Source organism: Gymnoscopelus braueri (assembly GCF_963280865.1).
Source record: "Gymnoscopelus braueri genome assembly, chromosome: 12".
NCBI classification, from domain to species: Eukaryota; Metazoa; Chordata; class Actinopteri; order Myctophiformes; family Myctophidae; genus Gymnoscopelus; species Gymnoscopelus braueri.
Genome location: NC_137614.1, coordinates 29621412 through 29635096, shown reverse-complemented (window position 1 = coordinate 29635096; position 13685 = coordinate 29621412). Strand labels below are relative to the sequence as shown.

General features: G+C 41.1%; 2 protein-coding genes across 5 annotated transcripts in view; one reads left to right on the top strand and one right to left on the bottom strand.

Annotated features, from left to right (window-relative positions):
• The first annotated feature begins 328 nt into the window (after positions 1 to 328).
• On the top strand, positions 329 to 7803 carry cox4i2 (cytochrome c oxidase subunit 4I2). Its single transcript, XM_080444489.1, has 5 exons — positions 329 to 508; positions 5292 to 5397; positions 6234 to 6398; positions 6805 to 6936; positions 7315 to 7803. Exons 2-5 carry the CDS (start codon positions 5292 to 5294, stop codon positions 7446 to 7448), a joined length of 537 nt encoding a protein of 178 aa, XP_080300615.1. The 5' UTR covers positions 329 to 508; the 3' UTR covers positions 7449 to 7803.
• Positions 7804 to 8346: 543 nt separating this feature from the next.
• bcl2l1 (BCL2 like 1) overlaps positions 8347 to 13685 on the bottom strand; it is a 34565-nt gene continuing 29226 nt past the window's right edge. For all 4 annotated transcript variants that reach the window (XM_080443751.1, XM_080443749.1, XM_080443750.1 and 1 more), the window contains exon 3: positions 8347 to 11853. In XM_080443751.1, coding sequence (XP_080299877.1) covers positions 11710 to 11853 — 144 coding nt within the window. In that variant the 3' untranslated portion in view covers positions 8347 to 11709. The remainder of the gene's footprint in view (positions 11854 to 13685) is intronic.

The window sequence follows — 13685 nt, the reverse complement described above, 5'->3', positions numbered from 1 at the left end:
TGTGTCCTAATGTGACCTTACCTAAAGCGACCCCGTTTCCACACTTCACTGCTCTGTCTAAACACAACAGAGGGGCTGCAACAAGGACACGGAGGAAAGAGTGAGGACGAGGGAGTGCAGGGGGTGAAAAGAGACAGGGGTGAGGCTTCTTTGCAAATTTGGTGTGTGAACTGCAGCTCAACTGCATAACCACTCTTATTACTCTCTCTGACGTTCAAATCACATGCTCATTTGGACTGTTTACACTGGGTTATGCTCTGCCTCCGTTTCAAGCTCCCTCCCTTCCTCTGACATCCCGCCCCCCCCTGCCTCGCTCACCCTAACCCTCCACCCCACCCACCAGTTGGTTCCTCAGAACTGCGTTGTGGCGTTTTGGAGCTGAGACTGAGACGAACGGGGAAAGGCAGCTAAAAGAGCCTATTTGTCTGAGTCGTTCCAGGCACACTCCAGCGGATCTCTACTTCTTCCCCGTCTTTTATTTGTGCAGTTCTACCCTCTCAGGACAGCTGTGAGTATCTAAGGGGTCAGATGAGGACAGAGGGTTGACAGGACCCCCCACACAAACATACACACACACACACACACACACACACACACACACACACACTCTGCTCCCTGAGGATTTAGTGGTGTACGTGACTACGTGCAGACATGATAAAGGATCTTCACACAGATTTAAGTCCAGAATTGCAGAATTTAAAATGCAAGAATGTTATAAGTGTGGGAAGCTCATGAAATATTCTTGGAAGAGACTGAGTGAGGTGGACTTGTTCGTTCTGCCATATTGTGCTTGGCTGAAAGCGAAACTGTATTTTCAGTCACATAATGTTGGATTGTTAAACAGTATTTGTGATCTTTGACCCTGTAGGAATTAAATGTTCGGCCCCTTACAAAGCTTGAGATTTCCTTCATAATCTTCGACAAATAAACTGCATGAGACAAGAATGCATTCCTTTTATGTATTCCTGCAAAGAATGAGTGTTTAAAGCAAAAATACATAATAACTTGATCATTTGTAGTAGGTAAAGGGGCCAAAAGGTTGTCTGTCACATTCGGGAGGTCATTACGGACATTACTATAAAGTTGACCAGGTGCCAATGTCCTCCATTTTTACCCGCCTCCATCTGCATGTGCATGCGTAGTAGAGACAAGGAGACAGAAAAACAGTGGGAAAGGACAGACACAACACTGACACTTACTCCTCAGGGAATGAAAATTCAACCTGTTCAATAATTTTGAGCATAAGCAACTCTGTCCCAAGTGAGAAACCAGACAAGTTAATCTACACAGTGCCTCTTTGTTGAATTAACTGTACACTCATTTTGAGGACTTATACAAAGTTAGATTTTTGTAAATGGAAGCGCTTGTCCGCTTCTTAATTCACTTTGAACATGTCAAATCATCAGCTTCAAGATTTGTCTCTTGATGTCATCATTTGGCATCAGTCAACTTTTCTGGGAAACCTTGTTCTCAGATCAAGAATCTGAGACAAAAAAATAATTACAACTACCGTATCCATAAACTATCCAGACAACATAAATGTGTTGTTTTTAAGGTTTGTTCTTATTATAAGTTAACCGATATTTCTGGTTTTCCACAGCCCTGGACTCTTTGCTCTACTTTTCATAAAGCAGATCCAGTGGTGGAAGAAGTACTGATTAAGTAAAAGTAGCAATAGCAATACCACAGTGAAAAATACATAAGTAAAAACTAAACAAAAAAGAAAAAGCCCTGTATTCAAAATCATACTTAAGTTTTTCAGCTTTAAGAATCAAATATATCATGTTGACTGATCATCAATGTGTTCACCATTCACCAAAATTGCAACTGGTAAAGCTAGAGCTAATTCTAAGGACTTTAAATACTGCCGGGTAGTTTAACCTATTCAATTATTAGTTGATGTATAATTTGTATTATCAATCTAAATCTGCAAAGTAACTAGTAACTAACTAACTAACTAGTAACTAACTGTCAAATAAGTGTAGTCGAGTAAAAAGTAAAAGAAATCCCTCTGAAATGTAGTCGAGTAAAAGTAGCATGAAATATTCAAGTACATCTAAATTGTACTTACTACAGTACTTGAGTTAATGTACTTAGTTACATTCCAACACGGAGCAGGTCTGCCCTGCAGTGTGGTTAACAATAAAAGACTGATATGAGGTCAGCCTGGAGAAGGAGGTACTTGGAACCCATCCAGGTCAGGGTAGATAAATCAAATAAACACCTTAGGAGACCTTTAAACCCGGCTGTTGTCAGTAAAATCCCATTAATACACAGAGACTGCTAAGACTGTATATTGAGGTCGGGTCTATAATGCATTATAAGCACATTATAATGCATTATAATGCACGTATAAGGCGTCAGGACACTCATTCTTCATAAAACTTGTTATAAATGTTTATAATTATGCATAACAACAAATAACAAAGACAAGTTGTTATGCATAGTTATACACATTGATAACGAGTGTTATAATGCCTTATAAGCGCATTTATAAGTTATAAATGTGCTTACAATGCATTATAGACTGACCTTAATATATAATAATAATAAAACAATATTTATATAGCACTTTTTTAAACAATGTTACAAAGTGCTTGAACAATTAAAAACAGTAATCAAACAACAGTAATGCAATAAAGCAATAACGATAATGAATTAAGTTTACAATAGAGCAATAACAAACAGGTGTCACAGATTGAATATGGACTGGGACATGCTTGCTATTCTAGGAGATAAAAAGGCCATTCTGTAGAAATAGTTTTTTTAAGAGGGATTTAAAACTTGTTAATAATCTGAGGTCCTCTGGTAGGCAAACGACCTGTCTGGGGGTCTTGATGGCCAAGGCCCGATCACCTTTGGTCATCAACCTAGCCTCATAAACGGTCATACAGTCTTACCAACACACCTAAAACCCCACTTCTTTCACAAAGACTACTGTTAAGAGAATCAATGGACTCTCAAAGACCAGCAGCGATGGGCTTTTTCTTTAAAAAAAAAATGTTTGAATGTTTAAAGCTGTAAAGTGAACAAAAACAAAATGTTGTGTTGTTGCTTTTGGTCAAAAAGTTATATCTCTATATTCTGATAGTAATCATTGCTATTAAGAGAAAGTGATGTCACACCATGTTGTTGTAATAGCACAGACCTCACTAGATCGTACCATGATGGCACATGATGGCACCCCCCTGTCCATTGAACTCAATGGGGGGGGGGCATCTTGTTCAACAAGGGTCTCCCCATCACTCTAGTACTTTAGCAAACTGAAAATGAATGTTTAGGAGGGACATAAATGTCATCCAATCAGAAGCTGTCTGTGTCCCTTTTGTGCCCATATATGGAAATCTCTGTATCTGTCAGTCCTTGTCCCTTTTATGCCCATATATGGAGATCCCGTTTGTCATCAGTATATGCCCATATATGGGCATATTAGTTGGATCGGTGGTTCTGAACACCCGTATATCTGAACGACTCGACGGCAGGCACCGCACTTGATCAAGTGAAGTCGGTCGGTCCCATATATGCACATGACCATATATGGGCATAGCGGTCGAATCTGCGGCTCTGCTCTGGACATCCATATATGCCTATATGTGGATGTGGACGTATCGATTTGGTTTATAGTTATGTCTGAGTCATAGTGACATGCCTATATATGAGTGTATCGGGTTTGTTTATGGTTATGTCTGAGTCATAGTGACGTGGCCATGGTCCTGCCTATATATAGGCGTATGGGTTTGTTTATGGTGATGTCAGAGGTCCGCCGGCCCTCCCATTAGCCAATTTTAATATTGGATTGACAATTGTCCATAGTGGGAGTGATAACGTTTGAATGGATGAAATATAATTAAATGTTCGTAGCATAAAAAACACCCAAAAAGTTATGGAAAACAGACAAAACTAGAAATAATTTGAATTAATAAATAATAAAATTTATCAATTCAAAAACAAACAATAAATAGCTATTTGTATGTGTTCCACGCAATAGCCTTGTTATAAAAAACCCATTACTTACGTGTCACATAGAGCAAAGGGGTGGCGCTTACTCCTCATCAGTTGACACTGTTGATGTCTGCATTGCATTCAATGCCTGGAGTTGGAGTTCAACATCTGTAAACTTTGGCCAGGTGTCAACCAAGAGAAAAGAACTGTGTGGTTGTTGACCCCACGACCCCAAGAAAAATAAATGTATGCATTGGAAAATGGTCAGAAATAATGTATGATTTCAGCTCTGTGGCATCTGGCATTTTGTTTTAAAATACAAAATGTTCTGCCATATCAGACTCCACCACTTAACATGCATGGTACATCGTTATCAGACCTAAACGTACCCTTCAACTTCTTGTTTATCCCCAAAATGACAGGCTATCAAAGGTTTTGAAGCAATTTGTAGAATTTGTAGAATTATTGGGTCTTAAACGTATTAGGCCCCTCATTTGTCAAATAAATGTAGATATAAATATAAAATATAAGATAAATAAATATTTAAAAACAAAATGGTGCCCACTGCCCAGTGTTCTCAGGGGCCCACTGTACTGGACTTCTGGTTACCAGTGAAAGTATCCAGAAAGAAATACAAATACTCAAGTAAAGTACAGATACCCAAATGTAGTCTAATGTGTTACTGTCCACCACTAGACAGCATTAGCCGCCAGAAGCCTGCTAATAGCAGGTGAGAGTGATTAACCTAATCAGTTCAGAATCAGATAAGATCAGGTGTTCCAGCCACCTTACCTGCAGGCTACCATACAGCAACAACACTCACCCTTGTCTTGACTCTTGACAATTAAATAAGTTACCTATCAACAGACAATAAAACCAACAGTAAGTTCATTCAGAATATACTATTAAAACGCAAAGGGAAAATATTGGGCTATGTTGGTTGGCAAATTAGCCAATTAGCCTAAGGTCTGGTCAAAATGCAAGCTATCAGAATGCTAATATTTGTGCAAAATCACACCTGTTCTGTTGTGACATTTGACACAGGGGTAGCCTACTGAGGGTAGATCAGCTAGATAAAGTTTATTTCTAGGTATTATATTCTAGGTAGGACTGAATATTGACCTCCTCACCAGTGGTGTAAAGTAACTAAGTACATCTACTCAAGTACTGTACTTAAGTACAATTTTGAGGTACTTTTACTTTACTGGAGTATTTCCAAATTTCTATACTTTTACTTACTCCACTCCAATACTTTTACTTAAATGAAAAATGTGACTACTTTTTCCACCGCTGCTCCTCAGTCCTCACCTTATATCATCTCATCTTATGTCTCCTCTCTCTCTCTCCAGATGCTCTTAATGACTGTAGGACGCGTGGGGGGGAGGAGCCTCCTGGCGCGGCGCGCCACCACTGCTGTGGCCAGCAGCAGTGTACGGATGGCAAGCCACGGTCATGGTGGGTATTCCACTACTCTACTAGCCTAGCCTACTGTCATCGATAGAATTGGTTTCCAGCATCATGGTCCACTCATTAAGGACTGTGTGACGACATGTTCTAGACCAGTGGTTCTCAACCTGTGGTTCTGGACCCCCAGGGGGGTCCCCAGATGGCAGTGAAGACTGTGACAATTTAATGACTTAATACTTTTTTAATACAAAAAATGTTTTTGAAAATAGCTGATATACGAGCACACAACGCGAGGCTTGTGTGCTTGTAGATCAGCTAATTTCACAATTGTGTATCTGTGGAACCGAGTCAAACTTATCAGGGTGGGGGGCCTCCAGTTTAAAAAAAGAAATAACAAAATCTAGACGGTTGCACGTCCTCAGCAGAGACTCAGGTTAACATGGAAGTTGAGAATAAACAAATCTCACACAGGGCACAAGATAAACCACCAAGACAACTGGGCCTTTTTTTATAGGAAACCACAAGAAATTTCGAAAATTAAAGAACGAAAGAAAAAGTTATTTTATTTAGCTTGTTGCACATTTCAACACCATGGATACAAAAAAGCTTCTCACCCACAAATGTTATAACTAGAACGACAGGTGGTAATAATAATCCTTAACCAGCAGGTGGCAGTGTTGCCTTTTGAAAAGCTATATGCTACATCATTTGACATACATACACAGTAGCCTATACATTCATGGTCATTTGTGTCATTATATGGTATAATATGTTTAAGTTTTGCCCAAAATCACACAATGAAGTAAACTAATACACTATACAATGTTGTCTGAAATTCTTCATATAAAGACCTTTTACGTTTACGTTACTCTCTCCATTCGTAGATGTGGTAGACATAACAGACATGTCTCAGCCTATGTACCTTGACCGTCTGGAAACCCCACTGCCTGACAAACCATACAAAGATGTCCTGACTGCTTCTGATAAGGGCATTAAACAGAAGGAGAAGGGACCCTGGACCCAGCTGTCCAACGAAGAGAAGATTGCCTGTAAGTTGTAGATGTTTGTCCCACTCAGTGATGTATAAAGGCTGTTTTGAGCCAGAAGCAGTTTTTACAGTGGGAGATCAGTTGTAACTTGTGACCTATGATTATTATACCAGCTGACTCCTGGAATGCTGGGAATCTTAACGCCATGGTGATATTATGGAGGGCATTTTCACATCATCCGTAGACATCACCTTGTTACTACAGTGCCAGTAACCTGACCAGAGCTTCTGGTTTCATTTGGGGACTTAAAAAAACAAAATCATGACTGAGGAGTAATGTGTTCAGAAGTCTTGTTTGACCAAGAGTGATCCACATCCACTCTACACTGCTTGTTACTGTTCAGCCTATCACTCTCTCACTCCATCTGTCTTTCATCTCTTTCTCTCCATCTACCTCCCCCTTCCAGTGTACAGGATGATGTTCTGTCAAACCTATCCAGAAATGAAGGCGCCGACGGGAGAATGGAAGACTATTGTTGGAGGGATGCTTGTATTCATCGGAATCACTGGCCTTATAGTCCTTTGGCAGTCACACTTTGGTGGGTATCTGTATTACTGTGTTCGCATGCACGCGCGCGTGCTGTATTGTTGTGCATATGACAATACATTTGTTAATATTTTTACACTGGTGTTAAACTTGCTACAGTGTCTTTGACAGATGGCAGCCATAAATGCTAATTTTAACCACTTAATCCCTATTTTCATACTGCATCGTACAATGGTGTTTCTCAGCTATAAAAAAAATAATACATTTTCACCTCTAATGACACGCCCAAAATAGGGACGATAGGTTGGAAGTGGTTAAATGTCACTGTTTGATGCCTGGGAGGCTGTGGGAGCTAGTATTGATGGTACAAATGAGTACATTACGCAACCGTTTGAACTATTATATCCTTCCCTCCTTTTGTTCCATATAGTCTACCCTCCTACTCCTCATACCTTTTCGGATGAGTGGAAGGCCAAACAGCTGCAGAGGATGCTGGACATGAAGGTGAACCCCATTGAGGGCTTCGCCAGCAATTGGGACTATGAGAAGCGCCAATGGAAGTAGAGCGTAGGTGGTACTATGGTCAGTGGCACAGAGCTGGACCTTTTGGCTCTTTGTTCTATTTCTACACTGTAAAATCCTGAGTGTTAATTTGGTACACATGTACAATTTGTACACTCAAAGGGTTAAATTAACATGTAGGACTTTACTGTGTAGAGGTTGAAGGTGACGTTGTCTCAGGTGCTTATCTAGGTTGGGCTTGAATATTGTAGCGTCAATGTAAAAATGCAGAAGTAACCCGAGATCTGCAACCAGGGAGAACTTGACTTTCTCTTGGCTCAACGTGTAGCCTCTCATCCAATCGCAATGTTGTCATGGTGACTGTCCGTCCTGTTTAATAAAACTGTTCTGATGATTATTCTGTGCATCTCTTTCTCTGATGACATATGTAACAGTGTGGGCTGTTTGCTCAGTAACTACTTTGCCCGTTTCTGTGGCAACATAAGGAAGTAGTGCTGCTAAGATTTGTCTGTTTAACAAAAGCAGTTGACAAACATGATCAGCCCAAGATGCTTACTTCTAATCTTCATGTTTGGTCATAGTGAAGGAAGCTTGAGCACTTTGTCATGGCTGTCTTCCAAATATCGCTGCGTTTAAATCACAAATTATCCAGGCTGTTTAAAAAGAAGGGAACCGTTTTCCACATGTCCCCATTGTTCAAAGTCAATTTATAAAATGCACAGCTCTCTAAAATAAACAGTGAATCATAAGATCTGATTAATTTTGTACTTGCTTTATTTCTAGTTGTGCCCTTAAAGTTGTCATAAGTTTACTGTGGAGGGGGCGTGGTGTCCTAAATATTAAACGTCTTTCCTGAATTCAATAGGTTCATGCATACTTGCATCTCATATCCACCTCACACATGAAGAATATTTAAGAAATGATAGACAGATTCAGTCCCATCTTCCAGTATGGTCTTTATTCAGTTCAATTTAATCCAAAATTGTACAATTTCTAAGACATAAACAGAACATTGGGCATGGCATCATTGTTGAACTCTTTAATTTTGTACTCCGAGGCCAGCAAGAATACACCAGGAAACCAGCTTTGAAAATATCCTCCTGTTGGTTTGCATTTTCTTATCTATTAGCGCACAATGAGTTAACAATTCACATCAATGCAAAGAGGGAGTTTAAGGCCATATGATGGGTGGGGTGGGGGATGGGGGCACTAATATGCTTTTTACACCAAATATAAATAACATTTCAAAGCCGTCAAAAGTTCGTTTTTTCCTTAAATACGTTTCTAAGCTAGCGTACTATTCTAATCAGTTAAATAACTAGTATATATAGTGTCGTGCCAATGCGATTCCTCCTCTTGCGTATCCCATCACAAACATTTTGCCATACAGTATCCACACGCATGCATACACACCACACACACAAAGGTGTAAGAAAGGGAAACTTGTTTCTGTGAGAGGCCAGACTGCAGCCTTTGAGCAGCTTCTTGTGGGGTAATACACTAGAAAAATATAGATACTGTATTGGAATGTATCAGATTAAACCTTGGCTAGTAAATTGGTGTGCTCAAAACAAGCCATTCGGGGATGAGCTTGGTCAACAGTCATCTGAATGGAAAGATAATCAGCTGAAAATTTGAATCACAAAGAACCAAATTTTGATTTGTGTCATTGGGAAAAGGACATTCGTGCGCACACAAAAAAATATAACAATATATAGAAATAAAAAAGGGGCTAAAACCTATAACTTTAGGGAGAAAGAGCACAGAACAGTGTCGGTGAGTGTACCTGCAATGTAGTATTATGATTCCCTGAACTCTGGAAATGTGAAATGAAATGAGTTATCCGAACCACCAGAGCACCCTATTCAAATCAGAAAAGAGATGACTCCTGCTGTGAAAGTGGAGACACAGCGGTCTGTTGGAACACTGGGACTGATGATGAAATGACTAAAAACAATGGTTCTGTTCTGTGTGTGTGTGTGTGTGTGTGTGTGTGTGTGTGTGTGTGTGTGTGTGTGTGTGTGTGTGTGTGTGTGTGTGTGTGTGTGTATATACACACACACACACACACACACACACATACACACACACACACATATAGCAGTCACCCTCTCCCCACCCGTCCTCTTCCCAACAGATTAATCAAGCTGCCAGTTCTGGGAGCATGACGCCCAATGCCAGGCGACACACCTCCCTCTGACTGGCACCATGTTTAAATTAAACATGTTTGGAAATGAAGGCGAGATCTGTTTTGCGTCTCCTGTGGACTATGTGTGACAGGCAGGTGTCTATGGAGGGGTGTGTGTGTGCAGCCGTGCATGCGTAGCAGTAGGTGGGCCTGCTGTGACTGGCATACAGGACTATCTGCTGTGACAGCCAGATGATCACAGAAAACCCCAGAAGCATTGGATTTAGAGGGGAGGGGGTGGATGGAGATGTGATAGATATTGGGGGTGGAGTTGAGTGTCCCAGTGGAGGAGGCTATTGGAGGAGAGGAGACAAATGGAGAAAGCACTAGATCTAGTACTAGATGGGGAATGTTTGCAGGCTTGAGTGTCTAGTCTTATGGCCTGTATGTCAACAGGTCCTAAAATGAACACAAAAACACACTCCGGCCCATCAAATTATACTTGCGTCACTCCGGACTCAGAACTGTGTAATACACTCACAAGACAATAACTTCATTCATTCCCAGTTAAGTTTGCTACATAATGCATCTAAAGGTTACCCCGTTTACTCTGGTTATTCCAATGCAGATCATTACTTATTGTGACTGAGACTGTTTTGTCACGGCTCGTGAAAATACAGTATAGGGAATAATTATTTGATGATGCAAGAATGAAAGAAAACAGTGAAAGTTTCTGTTCTGACTATTACAAGATATGATTTGGAGTTTATTGCAAATACTTTACTCAAAATGACAAAAAAAAAATAGGAAAAGAAAACATCCCACAGCCCCAAGCCTTAAGTTCTTCCATAATGTTACAACAATCTTGTCATTATTGGTTTGCGGTCTGTTTGTTTACTATGGACAAAGCATTGTGTCTGTGCATCGTGCTAATGTACATGTTGCTACAGTATTTGCTGTATCTTTAAGCTACAGATTAGTAACATGGATATTGCAACCATGTTATCGTGTTTGTAGGGACTACAGACTCCACTGTAGCTAGACTCTTTGAACTACACGTTGGTTAGGCTGTCATCAAGGTGACTAAGAACAAAACTAGAGCAAGTCAGATAATTAACATAAACCAGAAATCTGTTGGAGCACCTGGACCAATAACTAAAAATGAACACACCCACTGACACACAAACAAGCAGAGAATTTAAACAGGGTGATTTAAAACTCCCTCACATTGTTAACTGAAATCTGTCCAAAAAGCTCCTTTCAATATGCCATGCTCTTGAACAAGCATGAATAGCAAGGCATAAAACAGTTCAGTGGAAGGAGGAATGGGATCTGGTTTGTGTTCTGGATGAAAATGGGGGTCTGACGGGAGCTGCAGAAGCCATAAAAACAATCCCAGTTTCCCTCTTGTTAAGGACAGGTGGTACCATCCTCCCCCTACTTTCTCTCTCCATATGGCACATACCACCCTTTTATAAAAGGCTCTTGCACACCAGGTCTGTATTTTGTCCAAAATTGTTGCACATAAAAAATGTATACAACCTCACGTAGTGTCAATCCCGTTTACACCCCGCCTCTGCTGTTTGTTTTTCCCCGCAGGATTGGATGGAACAAATATTTCCTTTTTATTTTTCTGTTTCAACAAGTCAAAGGACCATAAATTCATACTCACTGCATAATGAGTCAATTTTGTTTCATTCTGCGAAATGTTCGCAACAATTAGAATAATATTATACATCGGATTAGGTGTGCAAGAGCCTTAAGTTTGGCGATGAGGAGACAAGCAACATGGTCTTCAACATGGTTGTGTTTTATTAGAATCAAGTGACGTAAAATAAGGAGAAAACACAGGGTTAGGGTTAGCAGTAGGTCACTCTTCCTTCCTCTTCTTTTTCTTATCCTCTGCTCTCATGGTCTCAAAGTTCAAAGAACACCTGGGAACTCTCAGTGCATTTGTGGGGGGCGCACGCGTGTGCCGAAGAGGAAACCGAAACGTAAACATTTGTCAATTCTTGGCAAAAACAGAAGGAGCAAATAGGAGAGGCGAGACAAAATATCCTTCATTTTGTATGTTTTGTATGTTAAAAGTTGTATTGGGCCATATAGACTGAGTGATGTGAAGCGGCTGGCTGGGGGCTGGGTGTGGGCTGGGTGAATGTCTTCTCTCCTTTTCTCTCACAGACGTTTCTGAGCGATGATCGACCCCACTACCACACCGGTCACCAGGGTCATGCCCGCCAGCAGCCACTTCCTGAAGCTCTCCTGGGACTTCCTGCTCTCTGCTGCCGCGTCCTGGCCAAAGATCTCTGCAAACCGCTCCTGAAGGAAAGAGAGGGGCAAAGGAAGGCAGACGATTAGCATCCATGTATTTGGTTTTGATGGCAATGAAGTGCAAAAACAGTTAAAGGCAAAAACACACACACACACACACTTGCCAAAAACTCCCCACAGGCCCACGTACAATAACAGTCAGGCACACAAAAGAGTGAGGTGGATTCCCTCTCTGAAAGTGCCTTCATCTCATCATTGTGGTGCCGTTGATAAGACGCCCACAGCCGACTGATACAGCCCAAACAGTCACCTTTGGAAATTTCCATCCAATAGGCCACTGCCATAAAGGTAGACTCATAACGCAACCGAAAAAACATCAAGATCCACCTGCCTCACACACAGTGAGTCAAAACAACAGTTAATTAACAACATCAAGATTTTCTTTTCTCACAACAAAAAAAAAATCCTCCCAGCCTGTGGTTTGTAAGCTCTTTCGCTACAGAGCTACATTCATTGTTGACATTCTTTCCCAAGCCCACGTCCTTGGCTGGCCCTCCCTATATGCCCCGCCCCCTTCCTGGAAGTGATACAGTGGTAGCAGAGTGGGCGGGCCAGCCAGCCAGACAGACAACCATAACAGCGTGCAGTTCACTCTCTAGCCACAGGGAGGCACTATATCTTGGGCTTTGGAAATCACATGTACTGTCAACTCTCACACAGGGAAACCTACATAGACCACCTACTGATTATGCTTGGTGTTAAGATACTTGTTCTATTTTATACTTGAACTGTTTAAACAAGGCTCATTTCACTTCATTTAAGCTTAGTTAATGGAATTTACGTGATCTAATATAATAGTGCTAATAGTGTTAGGTGAAGCATTAACATTATGTTTAGGCTCGCTTCATCAGATCATTTGCTGTGATTAGAGGAGAGATGTGTGCCATCATGGCTGACCAATTCAGATTTAGTCTCAAACAGCTTGAGTCACATATCATTCCTGGGTTTTAGTGGGAAGACAGTCCGGCCATTTATAGAGAGGGGCTGTTACTGGAAATGATGTGTGTAGAGGATAGAAGAGAATGCAGCGGGAGAAACAGAGAGGGGGCTGTTTTATAGAAAGAGAGAGATCAATCAACACAAGTAAAGCCTGAAACATACTCTAAGCAAGCAAGCACATCAAGCTTTGCAAGATCCATTTCACGTGTTGTTGCATAGTGGAATGTGTAGTCACCTGAAAAAGATGACATGACACAAACATGCCATGCTACACTATATGTACAGTCGCAGGCAACAACAGAGTGAAGCTGTGTTCTAGGATTTGAGCGCTCTTCTGCTCTAGCTTTCATACAACAGGCTATAGTTTCAAATGCAACTAAGAATAAGATCGCACATTGAGGATGTTCACCAGGGACAGTCAAGGAGTATAATAAGTCTGGAAGTAATACTGAATTAATTCGAAATGAGAGTGTGAGAGTGAAAGAGAGGAACTGAGGCATAGCCAAACATCAGGAGGGAAACCGATACACAAGGAGGTATCGGACCATACAGAAAGAATGCGAGAAAGCTGAGGGGGGTGGGGGAGAGAGAGAGAGAGAGAGGCATATGGGAAACATTGCTGAGGCATTCCATGCATTGGTGTTTGATTACAAATGCATTCTTCGCCTCCCACGCTGGGTCGTCCCTTGATGACCAACAAGTGACATCACTAGTAGTGCATCACCTTGACAGGGGGTCAACATGAACAATGAAACGGGGCCACGACTGTGTGGGGGAATCTGGCAAAGAATGACAACAGACAATTGTTCTGACGCCCTGCACCGGATGTATGATATCAGATGTCTATGTATGTGCGAGCGAGTGTGTGTAGGCACTTAAGC

Bases quoted from the DNA above. Each gene is read 5' to 3' on its own strand.
- cox4i2 (XM_080444489.1), top strand. From the start codon at position 5,292: ATGCTCTTAATGACTGTAGGACGCGTGGGGGGGAGGAGCCTCCTGGCG. The intron at 5,398-6,233 runs GTGGGTATTCCA...CTCCATTCGTAG, and splicing joins GATGGCAAGCCACGGTCATG to ATGTGGTAGACATAACAGAC. The intron at 6,399-6,804 runs GTAAGTTGTAGA...TCCCCCTTCCAG, and splicing joins CAACGAAGAGAAGATTGCCT to TGTACAGGATGATGTTCTGT.